The sequence below is a fragment of the Mastigoproctus giganteus genome, chromosome 10 (genome assembly GCF_048544385.1).
Source record: "Mastigoproctus giganteus isolate SK-2022 chromosome 10, ASM4854438v1, whole genome shotgun sequence".
Taxonomy (NCBI): Eukaryota; Metazoa; Arthropoda; class Arachnida; order Uropygi; family Thelyphonidae; genus Mastigoproctus; species Mastigoproctus giganteus.
In genome coordinates, this window is record NC_143584.1 from 14209221 (window position 1) to 14232748 (window position 23528).

Consider the following 23528-nt stretch of genomic DNA (forward strand, 5'->3'; position numbering starts at 1 on the left):
ACTGAGAATAAGTAACAATAGCCTTCTCTATTAGTGAAGCGTTACTTATTTGAGGTAGTGCAGTATCATGGCAACTCGTCGTGAAGGCAGATCACAATATGAGAAAATGCAAATGATGCCCACAACAACTACTTTGTAGTTTTTTAAGAGTGTCTATGGTGTAACAAAACACAGATATTATATAAAAATATTAAGATGACATAAAAATATATTAAATGAAATTACATTAAATAAATACTGGTGTAATGTAATGTTTAGATTAAATTAACAAAATGACACTTGAAAGTCTCGAGTTTTGTCTTCGCAGCTCGTGGGAGAGAACAGCATGAACAGAGGCAGTTGAAGCACACATCGCTGGCTCCTTTCCCAGTAGGCTCAGTAATTAATTGGAGCATTAAAGTGGCAAGTGCAGGGCATGTTGGCTTGGATGCGATGAACAGAAGGCTTTTCATTTTGCAGACTGTTGGGACAGTCGTTGACTAATCCTTACTGGAGGGAAACTGGGGTGAATTTGCATGTCACTATGATTGCTTTGAGGATGGCCTCTGTCTATGTTGAGTGATTGGAGGGCATGGGATGTGTTGGATCCAGAATCCTTTTCCTATATTTTCGGTTAACAGCAAATTTCTCTAAGTCGGCATTGATGCCCTGGATTCTTCCAAGCATCTGGTAGGGTAGGAAGCAATCTGATATGTGGAGGCATGAGTGAAGAGGGCAAATTGTTGGGGTGTCTTGGAGAGCAGGTGGAATCCTCCAGCCACAGAGATCCCAGAATGAAGGAGATATGATGAGACCAGTCAGCATCTTTATCATGATTACCAGTCTCCTTTGTTCAATGAGAGAGGGCAGCCTGGGAATTCCCAGGGCCAGGGCCATTTCAGTCGTATGGGCTTTGGGTGGTATACTGTGTTTGTAGGTTACCCACTTGAGGAGCCAGTACTCTGCTGCCCAGATGGGTTTTGTGTTCGTGGGTGCTGCCAAAGCCCAGATTTCTGCTGCATAAAGTAGTGGGGGGTATATGATGATCCTGACATATTTTGTTGCAGTAACCTTGTCTGAGACATAATGAAGGTGCTGTTTCGCACTCTATTTCAGGTGCGCCACTCACCTGATGAGTTTTTCGATGTGATGGTTGAATGTCAGCTTTGTGTCAAAAATCATCCCCAAATCTAAATGATATGAAACTGGAAGTATGGATACTGCATTAATCTTTGGTGAGATGGTTGTGGGATCTTTCTTCAAAGAGTAGAGCATGCACTCACAGTTATGGATTTAAAAAGCAGTTTTTTAACTGCTGCCAAAACCATGCCAAAACAAAAAACCATGGGCACTGTTTAAAAAAACAAAATTTCTAATATCACACTGATATTAGAACTTTTGTTTTTTTAAATAGTGCCCATGGTTTTTGTTCCACCCAATAGTTAAAAAGTCCCTTGTTAAATTTTATAATTTTGATTTTCATCTTTACTCCCAACATGTATAGTGATTTCATGCTTAGCAGTATGTTTGTTTGTTTGAGAATTATTGCCCATAAATACATACGGAGGAAGTTTCTACCATCTACCAACAGAAATATGACAGTAATCTGTAATTTTTCTTTTTGATACTCTTTAAAATTACAAATTTAATAAGTTTTTCATTCATTATAATACCTCATGTCACATCAAAGAGCACTAAGGGGGTCTCATTTCTCTCCTGCTAATCATGAAAGGTTTATGTAAACTGGTTACATAAACAATGAAATAGCTGTTTTTAGAAATGCCTATTTCAGCAGTATTAGAAAATCCTAGCAACTTTTATGAAAATACTATTCCGGAATTTAATACAATATTTTTGTTTCTCATTTAAGGTGACTGAGTGCCACATTAATAATACTTTAAATAGTGCTCAGAGTTTTTTGTTCCACCAAATAGCTAAAAAGTCTTGTTTAATTTTATAATCTTGATTTTCATCTTCCTCTTCTTTTATCTTCTATTTTCACATATAATATAAGGTGATGTATTAATAAATAATAAGAGAAAAATACAACTTGATAGACCATGAATAGTTGTAAAGTGAATTACAGAATGTGTAATGTGTTAACCAACCACTGTATATCTACTCAACATTAATAATGCCCGACGACCTTGCTCTCTCAACACTGGTTCTCAGGCTTGATTAGGAGGATTCCAAACAGAATCAATTCAGAAGCATTGCCAATGTTAGGTTGATACATTTTGAGTTGGTACTACATACAATGTAGTACCAACTACATAGCACGGTAGATTCACTTTATAACTATTAATTGTCTGTTAATATTTTCTTCTCATTATTTATTAATATTTCAGTATGAATAACCACATGTCCCCTTTCTCAAGAAATTCATTTAAAGTGGTGTGTTCTGTTGAAATTGTTGTTGTTGGTATTGGGTTTAATGGCACAAGGGCATGTTCTGTTGAATCTAATCGTCGGGCCTGGAGAAGGAAGCAACTGGTTCACAATCAAAGAAAATTAATTCATTCACACAGGGCAAAGAAAATCCAGAGGTTTCTTTGTCTTGTGAACTAATCATAACCCTTTGTTCTTCACAACTGATGACAAGTTCAGCAGAATCTTGAAATGTCACTTTACATATTTTAAGTAAAGTATTATGTTGGTTACTTTATATCCCACCATATAATTGTTTACAATAAAAAAATTATTCAGAATCAGCACATGGTATAATAGTGTTTCTTCAACTTAATTCACTCACACACTTGTACAGATAATATATACATAGTTATGAGTACCTGCTTTGGGGCCATTAATACCAATATTTATATTTATTTTTACAGACATAACATCATACCTGAGATGCCTAGGTGCTAATTTAAAATAGCTGCCTGCTGTATCTGATACACCATTAATGTTATATTTATCAAAATTCCTCTGGTCCCTTGCAGGTGGAAGAGGATATATCAAAGTGTAAAAGGAAAAATCATACTGCACTGTAAATACACTATCTGTCCATAATGAATTACAACTCCCTCTTTTAGTTGGAATTGTGATACTGTTTCATCTGTTAATGAAACTGAATTTAATACACTGCATAATTGTTTTACCTACAATCACTTTTTACAGCATCTCACTCTCAACAGTAAGCTTGATTTATATCACTCCTGGTTCATGCCAGTAACTCGCAGTTTGTGTTGCATAAGACAGTGCCCTTCTTTGGTGAGTGATATGAGAGAGAGAGAGAGAGAGAGAGAGAGAGAGAGAGAGAGAGAGAGAGAGAGAGAGAGAGAGAGAGAGAGAAAGAGAGAGTGTTAATATCAGTTATTAATAAAATAGCTGTTGTCTGTTAGAAATTTGATAAGCATTAGCTATTATCAAGAAAGTATTAATGCCTAGAGAACTTAACGGTCCTAAAAGCCTGAATGTATGTATGTATGTATGCTACACTGAGAATTTCAGTTAGCATTCATACATACATATAGTCAGAATGCATCTGAAATGCAAACAAGAATTCCAATGGACAACTACCAAAGGGCATTCCAATTTCAGATTGGGAAAGTTATGTGCTATTTAACTAATTAATTAAACACTAAAAAGATAATCCTTATATATGAGGTAAAAAAAAAAAAAAAAAAAGTTTTGAAGTTTCTCACGTTATCAGGGTATTGATGGTTGAGGGTGAGATTCAGCTCCTGCAATGTAAATTTGTGTGATTAATGAAAATACAGCAATACCTTGCTTAGAACGGCTCCAAACAGCACGGGTTTCACTATAACACGGTTTTCAATTAAGTTTAAGTCAAAAATTTACTGTACATATTAAAACTCATTCAATAGCCTAGACATATACTCTACATATATGCTGTATTGTTGTAGCCTAGGAATGCGTACATATATGCTGCAGTGCCAACTCTATTGTCTCACATGCACACATGCGAGTAGCTTCCCTTGGGCAGTCACTAGCAAAGTGCAACATTTTTCAGTATTCTTAATTCCATCCTGACAAGACGACATGATAGCTTTTCATTTCACAATTTATTTTTTACTCCTTTAAATACGATCGAAAATATATTTGCATCTTGGCTAGAAATCGCTGCCAACAACATGCATTCTGTTTGGCAGCATGTTTTGCCCCATTTGGCAAATTATTTCACTGGTTTTGAATTACGAATTCAGACAATTGCCAAAGACGTTGTGAAGATCAGAAAAGACTTGTGATTTTAAACTTTTTGACACTGTCAATGCATGTGACTGCATTGACTCACATGCAAATGACTTAGATGATGCAACTCTCCTTGAAATTGATGAGCAAACTGCATATAATGAAGAGGAAAACAATTCTGAAGTGGCACCAAAAATATTTTCAGCAGAAGAATTGGAAAAAGTTTTTCCCGGGGGAGGGGGGTTTGACATGGCCTGCAAGGTGATTATGAATGGAGATCCGGATGTTGAACGTAGCATCAGGATACAGCAAATTTTATAAGATGGGTTTTGATGCTTTTTTTTTTCAGCATACAAGTTTTTGGCTGCACCTTAAGGTGCAGTTAAAAACTTGTATGCCGAGAAAAAGAAGAGACGACTTCACTGGACTTTATTATTGAAAAACCTAAATAAACAATAAAGCTTTTTTCTCATCTCTAATGATGTTACCTTTCATTAATAAAATTTTTGCAATATTTTTAATTTCAAATCCTTTTAATTGGCTATCAACTGCAAATTGTTTATAGATTTATTATAATTTTTTTATAGACTGTTTCTCTGGTATGTATTCAATTAAAACCCATTATAATTATACCTCAATCAGCATGGTTTCACATAACACAGAACAGTTTCGGTACCAATTATCAGTGCTATGCGAGGTATTGCTGTAATGTGACTTTCAGACAGTGCTAGAGACTTCTGTACTAATTTAATTTACACAAAGAATATGATGAATTTGATTTACTTCTTTAGTGCTTGTTTGATAACTGCCATTTGTTTATAAGCTTCATTCAAATTATAACATTCATGAGTTTTTACAGATTTACGCTCTAACCAGCTAAACATAAACATAAATGCTTAGGAACCTGTTGTTGAAAATGAGTGAATTCCAGAAAATAAGTTTACATAGTTTGTATGAGAAAAAGATTTATTTTGACCACAATGTAAAGGAATTTTACAGTATGGTCAAAATCAATGTTTTTCTGAAACATGATTGGGTTGCTTTGCAAAAGGGGCAGACTTTATTAGAAAATGAAGGGATTCCACATGGACAGTTTTGGACTGGTTCAGACATATTCTATCTACAAATTTTGTCTTAGTCTCTCCTGTTTTGTGACCAGTAGATTTTTTTTTTTTTTTTTTTTTTTGGACTACCCAGTATATTATTGCAGTGCAGAAGGATGTGTGGTAGTGGTGGTACAAATTTATTTCAAATTAATTTTAATATTATATATTAAAGTTATAAAGTTATGTGTAGGCCAGTCTTCTATCATTCAATTTTTTTGTAAGTTTATAGAAAATTATCTTTTGTTTTAGAGGTTGTAGATAATATCTCTAAACTTAGTTAGTTGCAATATAATTGTTATCCTGTTTAATATATCATAATCAAATTTTTTTATAAAGTGATTTCATCAATGTGATTTTAATTATTTTACATTTATAAAAATCAGTTAATATAATGCATTTTTTAAAAGTTTATTTACTCTTACTTTTTAATAGAACAATTTTTCACTAGGCTTTTTATGATGATGGTGAAGACAGAGCAAGAACAGATCTAACGTTGTTAGCCTATTATTCAGAAAAAGAAAGATATATTCAGATATATACCAGCACAGAAACTGGGAAGGTAAACTTAATACTTTGTTTTTCTTTAAAATTTTATACATGCTGTGATTATTTCCGTGTCTTAAAGAATTAGGGGTTGTTATTTCTTTTTCTTTTTTTTCTTTGAATTTATTTATCTTGATTAGTAAGTTAATGTTAAATGGAAATTAGAGTCAATATGCTATGAGTGATTGAATAAACTTTACAAATTCTTCCACAAAAAGTTTTCTTTTAATATATTTTCCTCATTTTAGGCAGGCGAGTATGCTGTATTCCATGTGTGGACCAATTTCTATCTTCATTCATTCAATTTTTTGGTAAGTTTATAGGAAATTACTTTTGTTTTAGAGGTTTTAGATAAGATTTGTATATTTTTCAATATGTAAAGTTGTTTTTTTGCAGCAGTAGTTAATTGTTGCATTTTTTACACCTTTTGGCTCTTGTTGATTTTCATAAATTTCCATAAGCTTATATTTATGCTGACACTGCCCATAAACAGTTGACTAATAACTCATGAGAATGGTAGAAGCATAATGTATATAAAAAAAGAGCAAAAAGATTTTTATACCTTAGAAGTTTGTTGATTCATCTGAAAGTTTAATGAATTATTACAGGATGTGAAAAAAATAACTTTGCCACAATTATTCTAAAAAGTCTTATGCACCTGCTGTTCATTCAAGCACAGGCTTAACCGGAACATTTTTTGATCTGTTTCAGTGCATTATCTGGACCACTGTTTTTTTTTTTTGTTTTTTTGTTTTTGTTTTTGTTTTCAAAGATTTCTTTTATGTTGTTTACCTTTTCAGTAGTGAGCTTTCCACACATTTTTTGGGTCTCTTACAGTGAATTTTCATAGTAGCAGTCCATGTGGAGTGTCACCACCCATGGAATTTTGAAAAATGAAAATTGAAATTTTTTATTTAAATACTTTGTATATAAATGCTAGTATTAATGTGTGCTTATTTTAACTTTATTTTCCAAAACTAGTAAAATAATTTTAATCTAGTGTTGGGAAAATCAAATCAGCATTAAAAAAACTGTAAGAGACCTTACTCATAGTTGCTTTTTTTGATACAACAATATCCTGTACATCTATGTGTGCATTACTTTATTTGGTTTTATCAAATTCTAGATATGAATTCCACAGAAATTCTTCAATTTTGTAAGCCAGACTGGACAACTGAGGTTAACAGGTGCAATGCATTTTTTTAAAATTTGAAACTTTGAAACTAAATTTTTTAAAATCTCCTCCACCTCCTCCATTTCATGCTCCCATCTATTATAAACTGTATCCACAATTAGTATGAAACACAGATAAAAGATGGCAGCACATATTCGAAAAACTTAAAGGCAGTTCATTCTTTAAAGGAAAGTATTGTTCGAATCAACTTTAAAAAAAAACTTAAGATTGGTGTATGTACTCCACAGAGCCAACATATGAAAAATGTAGATCTCTTTATGTACTGCTGAAAACTTTAAGCATATCATCCTAATTTACTCAGAATAAAGAAGGACAAAACCAATAGCCATAGTTGTCAGATTGATAAAAAAAATAAATCAAAGTCAGTTTTTCCACTAATGTTTTCACGAAGTCAGTTTTTCCACTAATGTAAACCAATAAACTAAACTTTATTTGTTCAGCTGCATTTTATTTTTATTTTATTTTGTACATATAAACTATTTCCAGCTAAAGGAGGGTTAAAATATACACTCAATGATATAGAATTACATTTTTTTGCTGTGTGAACTGTTTAAATGCTTTTTTTTTCATCAAGAGCAGGTGAAACTTAACAGTCCTGTTGCTCTAAATAAATTAACACATTTTAATAATTTTTGTTGTGCTGTATGTTTTCACTTTTTGATTATCATTTGACCTGTATGATTGCTGTGTGGAGCTATAGGTTGTTATAATTCATATTATTATTTAAAATATTAATGACCAGCATTGTATTAATTAATTTGCAATTAATCCCTTTGTTAATGTTATTCTTTTATATTACTACTATTCATTTTTTTTTTATTTCAAATTAAAATTTTAACAAAATCAAGCATACTGATATGTTCTTCACCATTCACACATACATTTGAAATTTTAGGTTTTGTTAAAAGTAGTGTATTACTTTTAAAAATATTTCACATAACTGTCACTAATGTTTAAATTGGATACATGTTAGATTGACTTCACAATTGAGGTTTAGTTGTTCAGTACTTTAGTCAGTTGCTGATAAAAGAATTAATGTTTGTATATTAATTATACAGCTAGAGGGCTGCTTTATGCATGGCATTATATTGTTATAATTCTGTGTAATAATAATAAACTTTGAGTTTCTAAATGGTCCTTAGGTATGAAAAGCTTGGCTTGCTATCTGGGTAGGGGATCTAAAACAATGATGGCACTGATATTTGGGTGACACTTGAGTCAAGTATACCAAATTTGGGTGAAGTTCAGTCATTCTGCAACAACCAAATCCTCTGTTTGCACCTTCATGGTGGCAGGATTGTTAGTAGTTGTTGTTATTTGGAGCATTAGCAACTAAGGCCATATCGCTCCGGGGATATGCGGTGGTCATTCCCTGACCTTTCTGCATCATCCTTATTTGGTGGTCACGGGCTCGAACCCCGGTCTAATCAAGAAGCATGTGCTATGCACTGCTGCTCCTGCCCACCTGGCTACGGAGGTGCCAGGACTGTTAGTAACCATGGGTATAACCCCCATTTGCAAGTCCTGAAATATAGCACGTAGTGTATTGGAGGTGACCACCCAGGTGTGAACCAATGTAAGCAGAGGTCGAAGTGTGGCATCCACACCACACAGAGTAATGCCACTCCCTCTGTGTTATGAGGCAATAATAGTGGTAGGTGACTCTCATCAATTTAGGCTCCAGAGAAAAGCTCTGGCACCCCTCAATCCCCATTTCTTCCATCATGCAGTATGATTGATGTCTTTTATGATGGGTATCATAACCTAAAAATCATGGTATTGGGCATCTTGGTAAATCACCTCCTACCATTCCCAGCACACTCCATTCAGTTCCTCCTCTGGTCTTCCATCAAAAGGATGTCAGAAGGATTTTGAACAATCTTGATGCCAAGAAAGCTCCAGATTCCAATGGTATTTCCCCACTTGTTCTCAAAACCTGTGCTCCTAAGCTTACTCCTGTTCTCTGTCACCTTTTTACACTTTCTTATTCCACTGTTGTTTTTTCTTCTGCTTGGAAATTTTCTCATATTGAGCCAGTTTCTAAAAAGGGTGACAAATCCCTCCCATTCACTTATCATCCCATAGCACTTCTACTCTTTCTAAAGTAACAGAGAAATCCATTTACCGCCAACTCCTAAAATATCCAGAAACCTTCTATCTGATCAGTCAATATCGATTCTATCAGTGTCAGTTCACTCGCTGTACTAGCTTATGTACTCATCTGTGGACAAATTTAATAGAAAAGTCTGGTGAAACTCAAGCAGTTGCTCTTGATATTTCAAAGGCTTTTGATCATGTTTGGCATAAAGGTCTTCTAAGTAGGTTTCCATCTTATTTTGCCAACTGTTTTTTTGTAATTGTATATCCAGTTTTCTCTCTCACTGCTCTGTTTTTTTGTAATTGGATATCAGTTGTCTCTCTCACTGCTCATTTCCAATGATGGTAGATGGCTCTCTGTCTTCTAACTTCTACACTAATGCTGGTGTTTCTCAAGGTTCAGTTTTTTATTCCACTCTTTTCTTCTTGTACATTAATGACCTCCTTCCATTGATTGGAAATCCTATCTATAGTTTTGCTGATAATAGAACATTGCATTCCAACCAACTTCCAGTTTGAGAAACCTTGCTCTGCACAAACAGCTTCAACTTCTTGAATATCCACTATAAATTCTTTAAATGCTGATCTCCAGGTAATTTTTCAATGGGACAAAGATAACTTAGTTGATTTCAATCCTTCTAAAACTCATTCCTGTCTTATATCTCACAAAAAGGATTCTTGTGCTCCTATGCTTATATTCAATGACACTCAGATTTCTAGACAAGATCATATATTTCTATTAGGAATTACCCTAACTTCTAATCTCTCTTGGCACATCACAAATATTGCTTTCTCTGCATCTAAAAAAACTGGGTTTTTTCTTTTGCTCTCAGAATTAATTTTCTTCTAAACAGCTACTCACTCTGTACAAATGTGCCCTACCATGGAATTTTGTTCCTACATCTTGTGCGGTGCCCCCATAACCTCTCTCAGATTTTTAGACTCCATTCAAAATAGGGCAGTTAGGTTGATTAATGAACATCTCCTACAAAGTCTCTCTTTACTCTGTCTCATAAATGTTCTCTTTCTGCTGCATGCCTTTTCTGTAGATACTTCCATCGGCACTGTTCTCTAAATTGGCTTCTATAATTCTCTACCCCTTCCAAACTAATCTGAACATGTGCTTTAATCAATCAGCATCCTTTTATGGTCTGACTTAAAACTTGCAACGAACCAACTTTTCTTTTTCCTCATTTATTCTTTCAGCTTCAGTTTTCTGGAACAATCTTTCTTCACACGTATTTCCTGAATATTATGGTCTACAGAAATTCAAGTCTAATGGAAACAAGTATCTTCTTTCATCTTCTCAACCTTCAACCCACACAGTACTACAGTACTATAAGTTCTAATACCTTTCATATTTGGGGTTTTCATTAAAAAAAAAAAAAAAAAAAGAAGATTGTTATCATTTCTTAATATATAATTCTATAAGGTTATGGATAATATATATGTATATTATATAAACTACAGCATATATAGTTTGAAATGCTATGGATTTTCATTTTCCAGACTTATTATTTTACATATGTTTTAAAACTTTCAGGTGGTTTCTAAAGGTATCATACTATTAGTTGGAAGTGAAGAAGTTGGAGGAATGATTAATAGCATTACTACCTTTTCTGTTCCTGTATCACCAGAAATGGCCCCAGTTTGTCACTTAATTGTATACCACATTGCTCCTGATGGAGAAGTTTTAGCAGACAGTATAGTTCTTCCAGTTCATGCAATTAACAGGAAAGAGGTGATAATTTTTTATAAATATGATAGTTCTTGTTAATATTTTAAATATTAACAGGTTTTCTTTTCATAAATAAAATAATTGAAGGTTTAGAATAGTGTTCATAATTTCTAGTAATATATTTGATAACTGGGATATGTAAATGTAGATAAACCTACTTATACAACTGGACTCTGATCAAAATTTCAGAATTATAATATTATTTTGTTTTTTTATAATATGTGAGCATCACTCACAGATGATCTGCTAAAGTTCTGATATGTAATCATAATCCACAAATGATCTATTAAAGTTCTGATATGTAATCATAGTACACAAATGATCTGCTAAAATTCTCCTCAAAGTTATCAGTTTAAAATCATCTAGAAATGTTCATGAAAAATTTTTCCCTACTAAAAATATAATTTTCAACAAAATTATATTTTAAGTTTGGCTGAAAAGTATAATTGCAATTTACAGTTCAGCAGTTACTATTGCTGTGATCATGGGCTAGTCCACTATATACATAAACTGATTTAATTCCATAAAAAATAGAATAGAGGTATACCCCAAAACAAGAAGTCAGTGTGGTTTACAAAAGACAGTGGTTAAATATAAATATGGTTCATGAAATAAACAAAAAAAAAATTAAAGTATTAAAGCAAGACTATTGTTAGCAGGTGGAAGGCAGCATGGAATACTGAAGGGGGAAGAAATTTTGTAGGCAAACAACAAGGAAGGTTACTGTACCTTAAGCTTTAATAAAGCTGTTGTAGAAACAGATAATGCATGTTAATACAAAGAATTTTGAAGAGTATATTGGAGAAATTTGATGCGCAAAACATCATCATAATTTATTATTTAATTGTGTGCTGAGTCGTTGCAGTTCATTTACTCAGGAAAATCCAAAATATTATTTTAACGGCACCTGAATTCATACCTTTATACGTGTATAGAAGTGGCTAATTTGCATGTTATGTGGGCTGAAAAACCTAGAATAACTCACAGAGGAAATCCTGCTCCCTTCGTATGAGATCAGCTAACTACTACCTTGGTTGAAAAAGAATTTAGAAATTCTTCCAATCATCAGTGGAAATCTAATGCAGCCTTCCCCAAACAGATGGCAGACAGCATTGCATTGTGCTGACTAAACTGTCATGGAGGACCATATAATTAGATAGTCAGACTAGCAAGAATGGGAGTATAAACACTTGTGACTTCAGGATTGTAAAGCAATCCTGAAGTCACTCATAAACCAAGATATTAATCTTTGTTGGATACAAACCTAATTGTACAAACTAATTCTTGGTTGTATTGTACTGTTGTGTGCAATTGTGATATCTGAGTGTAAATGATAGTCAATAGTGTAGTGTGTTTTATTATTTGCTAGTTGCAAGTAATCAAAAATGCATCTTTAAGTAACCCAAAATAGTAAATGAGATATTTATTCTAAAAATATAGTTGAGCAGTATTATCCCTTTCATGCATACGCTTGCATTTATTTTTATTTTTCATATATTTGACTCATTTTCTTACCCTACACTAAAACTGACAAAGCAGATATGTATTCAGAACATAAAAGAAAAGTAAAAATACCTTTCATCAACAAATAAAATACATTGAAGCACTGAACTAGTTTTCCTTCCATTTCACACTTAGCATAGACTAAACAATGCCTGTGCTTAGCTGGCCATGTGCCCAACTCTAGATGCTTAACTGTCCATGCATTATAGCAGTATTGGAAAAATTGATTTCATGTGCTCTATAAATACGTTTTGTATATTTGTTAATCAAGAAATGAAGGCTGGAATGTCAAATCAGGAAATGGAAGGGAAATGTCATAAGGATAGGAAAGACTCCACTCCAAGACAGCTTTACCTGTGGAAAACTGGAGTGAAAAGCAAGAGGCCACCCTAGAAATACATAGATTAAAACACTTTTATATCTCATAAAGTATAAGTGAACATGTTTACAGAAGAGTTGATGGACAAAGCACAGATTTAAAACTGGTGGAAAGTCTCTCGAATTCTTTTGATAGTTGTTATTATTCATCAGATTAATAAGTAAGCAGTAATAAGTAATATTAGGCAACTAGTGATAAAATACACATAAAAAAATGAGTACTACTCAGAAATATATCTTGATAGTATTTTAATTCATAAAGTTACATTTATGATTCTGTTATTAACATTAACATTTTTCAATTAATTTTTTCTTTCTTTCTAATTGGTTTATTATAGTTTACTTTGGATGTTAATATGAAGCAAGATCGGAGTGCCAACCTAATTGAACTTGTTCCTGGTTTAACAACAGAATCAGTTGTTGGATTGTCTGCAGTAGATACTGATGCCCTGTCCACTCATGGAAGGAATGAACTTACTCCAGCATTGGTATGTACTGTTTTTAACGAATTATAAATGATGAAAATAAATATAGTAGCATTAAAGAAATAAATGTTTTAATCTAGTCCTATTAACAAATAGCTGCCTTAATTGGAAAATAATGCTAATTGATTACATTAGTCAACAAAATGAAACTTTTTTTTTTTTTTTTTTTGTTGCCGTCAAAGATTGTAAACTCAATTTTTTCTAAACCAGTTTTACATACTGATTTCAAATATGTCCTTTATGTCCTTTTTTTCTTTTTTTTCCCCCTAGAATGTGTAGTTTTCATAATATGGCTGCTGATAATATCAGTTCAAGTTAATTAAATCAATTTTATTACAAAACACATGAAACTAGTTACAGTCAAGTTTTCATCACTTTTTTTTTTTTTTTTTTTTTGTGTTTAAACATGCAATACACTTTATTCAATACGCTATTGTAAAAAAGATATGTGCAATTTAAAAGTGTTGTGCAGATGATTTTCTTTGGTACACTTTGTCTGGAAAGTTGCAGTACATCCAGCAGTCTACCAGCATATGTTCATTCCAGAAACCTTGGTTTTGATTTTACAATGACTTAATGTTTTGTTGGAATCATTTCCTCCTGCTTGTCACTCACCATGCCAAGGTTTTTGGGAAAGAAGACTAAATGTGAAGGCAAGAAATTAAGTTTCAGAGACATATGGCCTCCTATTTCTTTATATGCATTGAGCAGTTTTTGAACTCTTGACTTTATATGCAGGAGATTTGTCGTTACCCAAAAAGTTTCCACAAAGCCATTTGAAAGCCTGCCATGCTTTTAGTTCTAATACATTGAGGCATTTTTCAGAGCAGATTCAGCAGAAGCTCTCTGACTTGAGGTCCCACAAGGATTCCTTTATTCACTTTTGCAGCACTGAACTTTGGAAATTTCTCACTTAAGTAATGAAATGCTCCTGGAATTCATCCTACCTATCACTTTTGCAAAACTCTTCATTAGGCCAAGTTTAATTTGAAGAGGGGGGAAAATCTTCATTGAATTCACTAATGGAGCCTACTGCACACTACACATTCCTGGCTTATATATGCTTCTTTGAAGCCAGTCACATCTCTGATGTAATGGTCTGCAGTATAATAGCTGTCCCAGAACAGACTGTTTACTGGTAAGCATGGGAAACAACAATGTTTTATGAACCCTTCTTGCGTGCCCATTACCATACCAATGACTTTGAGATCATCACAGATATTCCATTGATGAGTGCTGTATTGAATTGCTTTGAGTTGTTTGTTTGTTTGTTTGTTTGTTTCGGAATTTATTGGGCGCATCGGCAACTATGGCCATAGTGCGCCATTGCTTTGAGTAGTGTCTCCTCTAGATAAACATAGTGATGGGAATGGAAGTTCCCATTATTCAAGAGAACAGCTTTCACACTTTGCTATTAGGAGTCAATGAAGTGGCCCTGTTCAGATGTAATGTATGCTTGTGAAAATTCCCTAAAAACTCCTTTGATGCATGGCAATAGCAGAGCAGACTGTTTACTGTAAATAACATTGCAAAACTTAGTTTCTTTTTCAATAGTGAGACACTTTGACATTCTTAATCAAATGTTTCTGCTTTAGTCTCAAGGCAAGAAGTGCAGTTTTATCTTTAGAGAGGACTATCTTGGGTAGACAGCTTTGGTTCCAATGTTTCTTTGTCAGATGTGTACTCAGGACAGGCTAAGTTCTCAGGTCTTTGCCAATTGCACCTTAATCGCATTCCATTTCATCTTATAAAGAATCTAGTCATGCTGTGGAGGTACCAGAATTGCATATTGTCATCATGAGGGATTGGTCTCATTACTGAATCCAGATTCAGGTAAACTATTTTATGCTATCACGATCATTTGGCATCCTCTGCATCATTAGTATGGCATCAACTTTTTACTTTTGTTAAACCAGTCATGTACTCCATTTGAATAAGCAGTACAAAAATAACACATGGTGCCCACACCTTATTCTGGTCGCCTAGAGGACAGCCAAATTATAAATATAAACTGTTGTCATTTTATGCCATTATTATTTAGTCAGGAAAGAGCTACACACACAGTAACATTTGTTGATGCGATTTTTACACCTTTGAGGAATGATGATAAATGTGTTTCAGTAATTTTTAAGATCTTACCTAAAACAAATTATAATTAAATATGAAATAACAAGGATATAGATATATTCATACAATTACATAAATGTTTTTTTTTTAATTATCTTATTATTATTTTGTAGTTTCCAATAAAACATTCTCTCACCAGATTGAGCATTTGTGTTTACTGATTTATACTTGAATTTATTTATTTTTTATTCATTTCTTGTCTTATAAGTAATTTGCACGAATTTATAAATTAACTATTGTTTCTTATATGTATTATTTTATATCATGTAACACCCTTTTGGAAGATTGTTTTTAACATGTTATGTTGAAAAATAATTTATGATGCTGTTGAATTATTTTTAACTGAAGTAATGCAAAACATATTTTGCTCTAACTAGAATTATAATTTTTATAATTAAGGGGAAAATTGTTGTTTTTTTAGGTACTTGAGTCTCTGTACAAGTTTGAGAAACATCATCAGAGGATACCCAGCGCAAAGTGGAGAGATCGTGAAGGTGGACCAGACCAGATATCATATTTTACTTCTGCCAACTATGGAAGAGACAGCAATCAAACATTTACTGTAAGTTTTATATATAATTTTAATTTTGTGTATTGTATAAAAATATTAGAACAGATCCTGCACAATCCTGAAATATGCATCTCCGGATTTTGTTGCAGTTCCAAATACAGTCGGTCCTCGTATAACACGTGTTTACATTACACGAATTCGATCATACACGATTTATAAATAGGGGAACGTTATCTTATATAACACGAACCGAATTCGCTTATGCACGATTCGCCTTTGTGTTTACAAGAAATGGCAGTCGAACGCGGAATCACCCCAACTGAACGCACACGATAGGAATGAAGAAGATTCTGAAAATGTATTTATGTGTTTTATATCAGTGAAGGGGAAACACATTTCACCATAATAACGTAAAAACCAACACAATTCCAGCTATCGGTATAATCGCAAATGCAATTAGATGGAGTTTACTACCAGTTTATAACAGATTCCACTAGCAGAAACAAAACTGGAAATTGTTTTAATTGTTTTATGGTAGTAACCCTCAGAAATGTGCTTTAGTAAAATGTGGGGTGTTAATAGTGTATCTCGGCCTTTACGGTGTTGTTTATTCAGTTGCTACCCGCGCGCAGCTTTGTTTATGTGTATCAAGCGTGCCTCCTCATTTTGTAATTGTGCTTTATTCCCTAAAAATTAGTAAAATACTTAAAAGGTGTGAAAAGGAAGCGTCCTGGTGAAGACACTGCAGATTCAGAGAAAAAAAAAAAAAAGCAATATCGATAAACAAAGGCGGACTGGGTCAAAAATTCTTACCCGGGAAAATTTATAGTGGCCTCATACTACGGTTTATGGCCAAAATCACACCGGCCTCCGGCCCACCGGGATTTCCCGGGTGAGGCTTATGGCCAGTCTGCCTCTGTCGATAGAGAAAAAAATATGAAATTGTGAAATGCTTTGAGCGAAATGAAAGACCGTGTGATATTGCACGTGCTGCAGACCTAAATGAGGCAACGCCGAGAATTACAAAGAATGCGGAGAAAATAAAAACAACTTTCATAGCGGGAACAACTCAAAGTGTGATTAAGACACAAGAATTGGAAGGGATGGAACGGCTGTCATCTGTTTGGATAGAAAATCAAACAAAAAACAAGTTTGCTTACGATAGAAGCAAAAGCATTAGCAATATTTTATTACGTAATAGTCATAATAAAATACGTAAGCATTTTATTACGACTTACGTATTATAATTTATACTTACGTATTATAAAATACGTAAGTATTTTATTACGACTATTTTATTTAAAATAATAATTTTTTTACGAATAAAATACGTATTTTATTCGTAAAAAATACTTTTTTTAGTATTAAATAATACTAAAAATACTTTATTATAATATAATAAAAAATATTTATTTTTTATTATTTATTATATTATAATAAAAAATATATTGTATTTTTTATTACGTATTTTAATCGTTATAAAATACGTAAAACGATTAAAATTACCCGATTATTTATTGTGTTTGGTAATGTTTTGGTTCCAAATGTGTGTTCAATCTTGGGTGGTCAGCACCTAACCCCACTTTTCCCATAGGGCCTGTTGTTTATATTGCACGATTTTGCATTGCACGAGAGTTTCTAGGAAACACAACTATCGTGCTATACGAGGACAGACTGTATCTGGCAGGAAAAATCAAACACTTCCTGAAAAGACCAACTAACTACAGTCCCAAGGGCAGAAACTTTTATAGAGAATTTCTCTACTCTGCAATGGAGATTGAATTCCCAGATTATCACATGATTGTAAATTCTCATTTACAATTAGGTGATAAGTGGCAGTGCCACTATATACGATATATACAGGAAACCCTTGATTAGTGCGGTTAATGAATCCTTGAAATATACCGCACATATTAAAACCGCACTAATCAAACTTAAGAAACAATGGGAATAATTATAATGAATCCTTGAAAATTATGAAATTGTAAAAATATATTTTTTCTTACTCAATACGTACCTATAATGCACTGCATAGTTCTTAAATTATTAAGGAATAAATTTAAAAAAAGATAGTATGATTTAAATTTTATTTTTTGCAAAAAAAAAACTTATCTAACTTCAATTGAACAGTGGTGGCTTTCTTCCTTTCCTCCATGATTTTGCGATAACAATCAATTTGCTTATCTAACCCTCAACGAACGTTCATGCTTCTCTCTGCATCTGGATCAATCTCTAGTATGAGTTCTTTTGCTTTTTAAAGTGTATTAAATAGTTCAAGTTTTTTGAATGAAATTTCTTTGGGAGCAAATTGCTTTTCTTCTGCTTCATTTTCGTCTTCTTCCTCATATGCATGTTGATGCTCAATTTCAAGATCGTCGTTACTTAAGTCTTTTGAATGCGAGTCCAATAATTCTCTAACGTTTTCTGAATCTACTTCCTCAAAGCCGAGGTCTTTTCCAATTGTAGTAATTTCATCAATAACTTTGTTGACAGGATTAATGAAACCGCAAAAATCATTTGCGCATTCAGGCAAAAGATTCTGCCAGACAGCTCTCATGCAGTTGTTCGTCATTTCTTCCCACGATTTGTGTATGTTCTCAACTGCTTCTTTAATATCATAATATTAAAGAAGTTTAATATTAATAATAAAAGAATAAAAGAATATGAGTTACCAGAGCAAATTTCAATTTCAGAGTGGTATGGGGTGCTGCTGTTGAGCATTTTGGAGTCGATTCCCATTCATTTAAGTTAGAAGACCCTGGTGAGTGCGTGTCACGTATTTGCCGCTTTAGGCCCCGTTGTGAGTTGCCAAGCACCGCAAGAAAAAAACAGCGCACTAATCAAATTTGATAACGCATATATTAAGGGGATAGTATCAAAAAATTTTTTCGCACTAATTAAAACCGCATTGTTCAAAACCGCATTAATCAAGGGTTTCCTGTATAATCATTTCACTTAATTTGTTATAGGCAAAAGAATCAATTTGGATCTACATTATTGAGAACTATTCATATAAATATGGGGCTGCCTCCAGATATAGGGGATAAAAAAAATTGGGATCTAATTGTTTTCCTTTCATGGGATGTATTTCTTATTTTGAAAATAACATCTCAACAAAGTTCTTCATTCATGTACATTTTATGGGAGAAAAATTTCCATTAGAAATATTGGCAAAAGTGCATGTTACTGCCATTATGAAAACCTTTACTTAACTTCCATATGACTGGATCTGTTCATGGCCATGTTATAAATGTATAAAAGATAGGTGGAATTTTGTAATGAAATTAGTTTTCTATAAAAACATTCTAAAGATGATTGTAGCTTAGAAAAAAAATTTTCTATCCCAACCCATGGTTGTGATAGAAAACTAGCCCACACATCTGCTTTTCTTATAAAAGATAAGTTTTTTTGTTTTTTAATATTACCACAGTAAATAATGATATTTTATTTTTGTAGCAAATATAGTGAAGTGAATAAATTTAAGAATTGTTGATTGGGAAAAGAAAATTCAATGAAAAATCTTTATTGGTTGCTGCTAAATGTTGGGGTGTGAATTTCAACCAGTGTGATTATTAATGTGATATCTGAGGGACTATTCAAGACTTTGGGGAAGAAAATTTTTATCAGCATGGCTTGCTTTTGTAAGAAGAAGGAATCTGTTTTGTAGAGTGGAATACATTTGAACAAAGGTGGTACAAGGGCCTTTGCCACTATCATTGAGGAGCCCTTTGAAGACTTAGGGGAACTTGCTAATTTGAGGAACAAGGGTAATACATCTTTCTGTTGATATCAGTCAAAGTAACCCTTGCTCACATCTTTAGACAAGAACCTTTTGCAGGCACAAACAAGAACTTGAGTTCTTGTTTGTGCCTGCAAAAGCTAATATTGACAACAGGTACTGAGGGTGGCAGGTGAATGGGAAGCTATTGTTGGAGATGAGGGGGAACAAACAAATAATTTCAAGGGGTGTGTCAGGGTAGTAAACTATACAAGAATGCTTAGTCTTAACTTGTCTATGTCAGGAGCATCAATAAAATGAATGAATTTGAACTCCTGGTTAGAATAACTAACACTGACATACCGATTACTACAAAAATTTGGTGTCCAGAAATAGGGGATAGTGGGTTTCACTATGATGTTTATAATGTATTTAGGAAGGACAGGCAAGATAGAAGTAGTGGAATGTGGAAGGGGAGTCCTATATATCAAAAGCTTGGAAAAAGCTTTCACAGATTCAGAACTTATGCATGCCAGCATAGAATCTGTGTAGTTAGATGTAAAAGTAATATGAGAGTGGAGGCTATCAGTACCAATGGTGAGCAAGTGTGAATGTCTTATTATGGTGATTTAAATTTGCCCTTTATTGCTTTATTCTCATCTGCAAGTGGGAATAGCATGGCAGGGTAATATTAGGATGATGATCAATTTTAGAATATTCTAGGCTGATCATCACCCACAGATCAGGTAATACTATGGGTTGCCAGTACAAGAACTATTAGCAGTGAGTGATCACAAAGTTTAATGATTGGGGGGGGGGGGGGCTGAGCTGCTCTGGCAGCCTGTCTGCACTGTTCTGAAAACTTCATATCTGACAGCACAATTACTCCAGGTCTTTTTCATTCCCCACTACCCTGAGTAGTACTGCACAGTTGGTACGTTACTCTGGGGTTACTGCTACCCATATGCAGTGCTTTGCATTTGTCAATGTTAAAATTCAGTTGCCATCTCTCAGCCATCTGCCCAACTTTTTCAGATCCTGTTGCAGCCACATACCATTGTTACTGTCACTAATAACCCTGCTAACCTTATCATCTGTAAACTTGGACATTAAGCATGTTAAACCTTCATCAATATCATTGATAAATATAGAAAACAACACTGGTCCCAACATTGAACCCTCGGGACTCCACTAACAACATTAGTCCATGATGAGCAGTGTCCATTGATTACCACTCTCTGTCTTCTCCCATTCAACCATCCTTTTTTTCAATAGCAGCAACTTTCCTTTAATGCCATACTGCTTCAGTTTTGTACAGCAGCTTTCTATATGCAACAGTATCAAAAGCTTTCTGAAATCTAAGTAAATGATATCAAAATTATTTTTTGCATTCAGTTACTTTGTGACCACATTGTAGTATCCAATCAAATTAGTCAGGCAAGATTTCCCCTTAACAGACCCAAATGTATTCCTTAATTCTCAGCCAAGAATTGCTTTCTGTAAACAGTTCTGTTCCCAGGTGGTTTATTGAACAGCAAAATAAATTATATACATATTTCTCCTTTTGAGAATATAAGTGAAGTAATCAGGAAATGTTTAATAAATTTTTTTCTGTCTGCTTCTATTTTTATTATTATTTTATGTAAGTAATAATATCTTTATTTTTCAGCTGTTGGATCTTGCTGTGTTTACCAATATGAATGTTACTACAATGCCAGGTATGCTAAATACTTTAATTTATCTGTTAATTTTTATTAGTTTCAATAAAATATATAAAGAGAATGAGCTTTCTGTATGTAAATTTTTGGATACATCTCCCCACACTTGTTTCCTTTCAAAGTAGTAAAGGTTGTGGGGTTATAATTCAGTGCAGGCATTCAAATAATTTGAAAACTATATATATATATATATATATATATATATATATATATATATAAATATATATATATATAGAGAGAGAGAGTGAGAGAGAGAGAGAGAGTGAGAATCACATGCAGGATGCATAAAATTTTCCAAATGATCATGTCTGAAAGTCAAACTTCAAATTTCAGCTTTCATACATAAGTATGAAAATATTAAAAGATAGAGATTGATTAAAGGCAAAATATGCAAAACCTAAATTATTATCTTATGTCAATAATGCAAATTACATTAATAAAATAAGCTTATAGCTTTCAATTTATAAGCTATCAGCTTATAAGCTTTCAGTTTTTTTTATCTGAAAATTTATCTAAGTTCAATTTAATTCAAAAGGTTATAAATATTTAATAAAATCCAAACATAAACTTAGCATAAAAATAAACTGCATAGTTCATAAAAAAATTATTTTAAATGTTTATGCTCTTATTATGAGAAGGAAGTTCATTATTTCTAAGACAAGAGCAAAATGGTCCTTGAATCAAAAAGTCAAAATGACATTTTGACTTTTCCCAGACTTTTTTTGTTATTTTTATGGTAACATACTTGATTGGCAGTGAGATATCCATTATAAGGTGTTTTTTGATATGTTCATTCACATAAATATTTACAAGTAAATGTCACTTAATAATTATTCATTGGCAGACTGGATGCAGTAATGTCTAATGCAAGCAAACTGCCAAAGGCCAGCAAACTTTTGGAAAATATTTTAATGTACTCGCTTCTTTTGATAAAATAAAATACTTACAGAAGCTTTCGACACTGTGTGTGTCTCTTCCTCAGCTATGAATACATAAATACATTACATATGGAAATCAAGAATGGTACTGCATGGTCATGCTAGATAAACAAAGCACATGCATGAGGTTTATCTAGCATGACCATGCTTGCTAAAACAGAAGCTTGTTTTACCACAGTAAAAGCTTCTGTTACATATTTTAGTATTTATTATGTATTACCACGTAGCCTGCATCCTTCTTCTCCCATTGGCTGAATAAAAATCACTAGGAGGAAAACTTTTTTAATGTATAAAAAGATAAAATGTGCATTAATTTATGTGGATTTTACAAACATGGTAATTACTTACTCATTAAGTGATAGGCAGCGTTGGGAACGAAAAGGACTTTAGCTTACCTCTTTCACAGAAACAAAATAGTTGTCTTTTTTTTTTTCTTTTTTAACTGGTAACTATGAAGATGTAATAGCAAAGGCAGCAACACACTGAAGAAAGTTTCCAGAAGAATCTGCACAAGACTGAATCAGTATTAAATTTGAAAAGTGCTGAACATATTTATTTATTGTTTCTGCAGGCATGATAAGTATGGGATTTTTTTTTCCCTCCAGTTACAAAGAGCTTCCCAAACTCAAAGGTTACTAAGAACTCTCAAACTTGTATCATGTTATAAATGACTTAGAGATGTTATTTAGTTAATAAACATAGGATATACTAATCAAAAGCTGTTTTGTTTTCTGATTTTCACTTTGTATAGTGAATGGCTTTATTGTGTACAGGCAACCCCCGTATAACACAGTACTTCTAGAACACGGTTTCGCTCTAACACGATTAAAAATTGCGGCACTCCTCACACAACAAGGTACTTATATAATGCTGTTTCGCTCTAACACAGTTAGAGAATTACAGCAAACCTCACATAACACAGTATTTTTGAGCTTTTGTGTGTGGAAAACCCTGCTGTTACGTTGGATGTAATTTTTCAACGTTTCCATTCTTTTTTGTGAATCCCCACTGTTGACTCACCAGTCGTTATGCAAAAAAAAAAGAATATTGGGAAATCCCTGTGTTAGGTTCTGTGCTATTGAACTTGTGCTTGTTTGAGACCATAAAAAATTGTGACTTTGAAGTGTGCAGTTTGCAACTTTTAAGGTTTTTGTAAGGTTATATTGGTTTTTATTAGATCATTTATAAATTTTTCTAGGTATGTGTTACTAAACTTTGTTCTAATAACCGTATTGGAATAATTTCTTTGTTGTGAATTAAATTCCAGCCCTAAATTATGCCTAAGGAACTTGGGCATAATTTGGGTAACTGCCGATTTATTTAAAGAATGGTGTCTA

General features: G+C 33.2%; 1 protein-coding gene across 1 annotated transcript in view; it reads left to right on the forward strand.

Moving 5' to 3' along the window:
* Positions 1-23528, forward strand: part of LOC150078773 (CD109 antigen-like) — a 240069-nt gene that overhangs the window by 116053 nt on the left and 100488 nt on the right. The window contains exons 10-15 of the mRNA XM_090382423.1: positions 5689-5799; positions 6032-6094; positions 10619-10816; positions 13033-13182; positions 15728-15868; positions 21205-21253. Coding sequence (XP_090238549.1) covers positions 5689-5799; positions 6032-6094; positions 10619-10816; positions 13033-13182; positions 15728-15868; positions 21205-21253 — 712 coding nt within the window. The remainder of the gene's footprint in view (positions 1-5688; positions 5800-6031; positions 6095-10618; positions 10817-13032; positions 13183-15727; positions 15869-21204; positions 21254-23528) is intronic.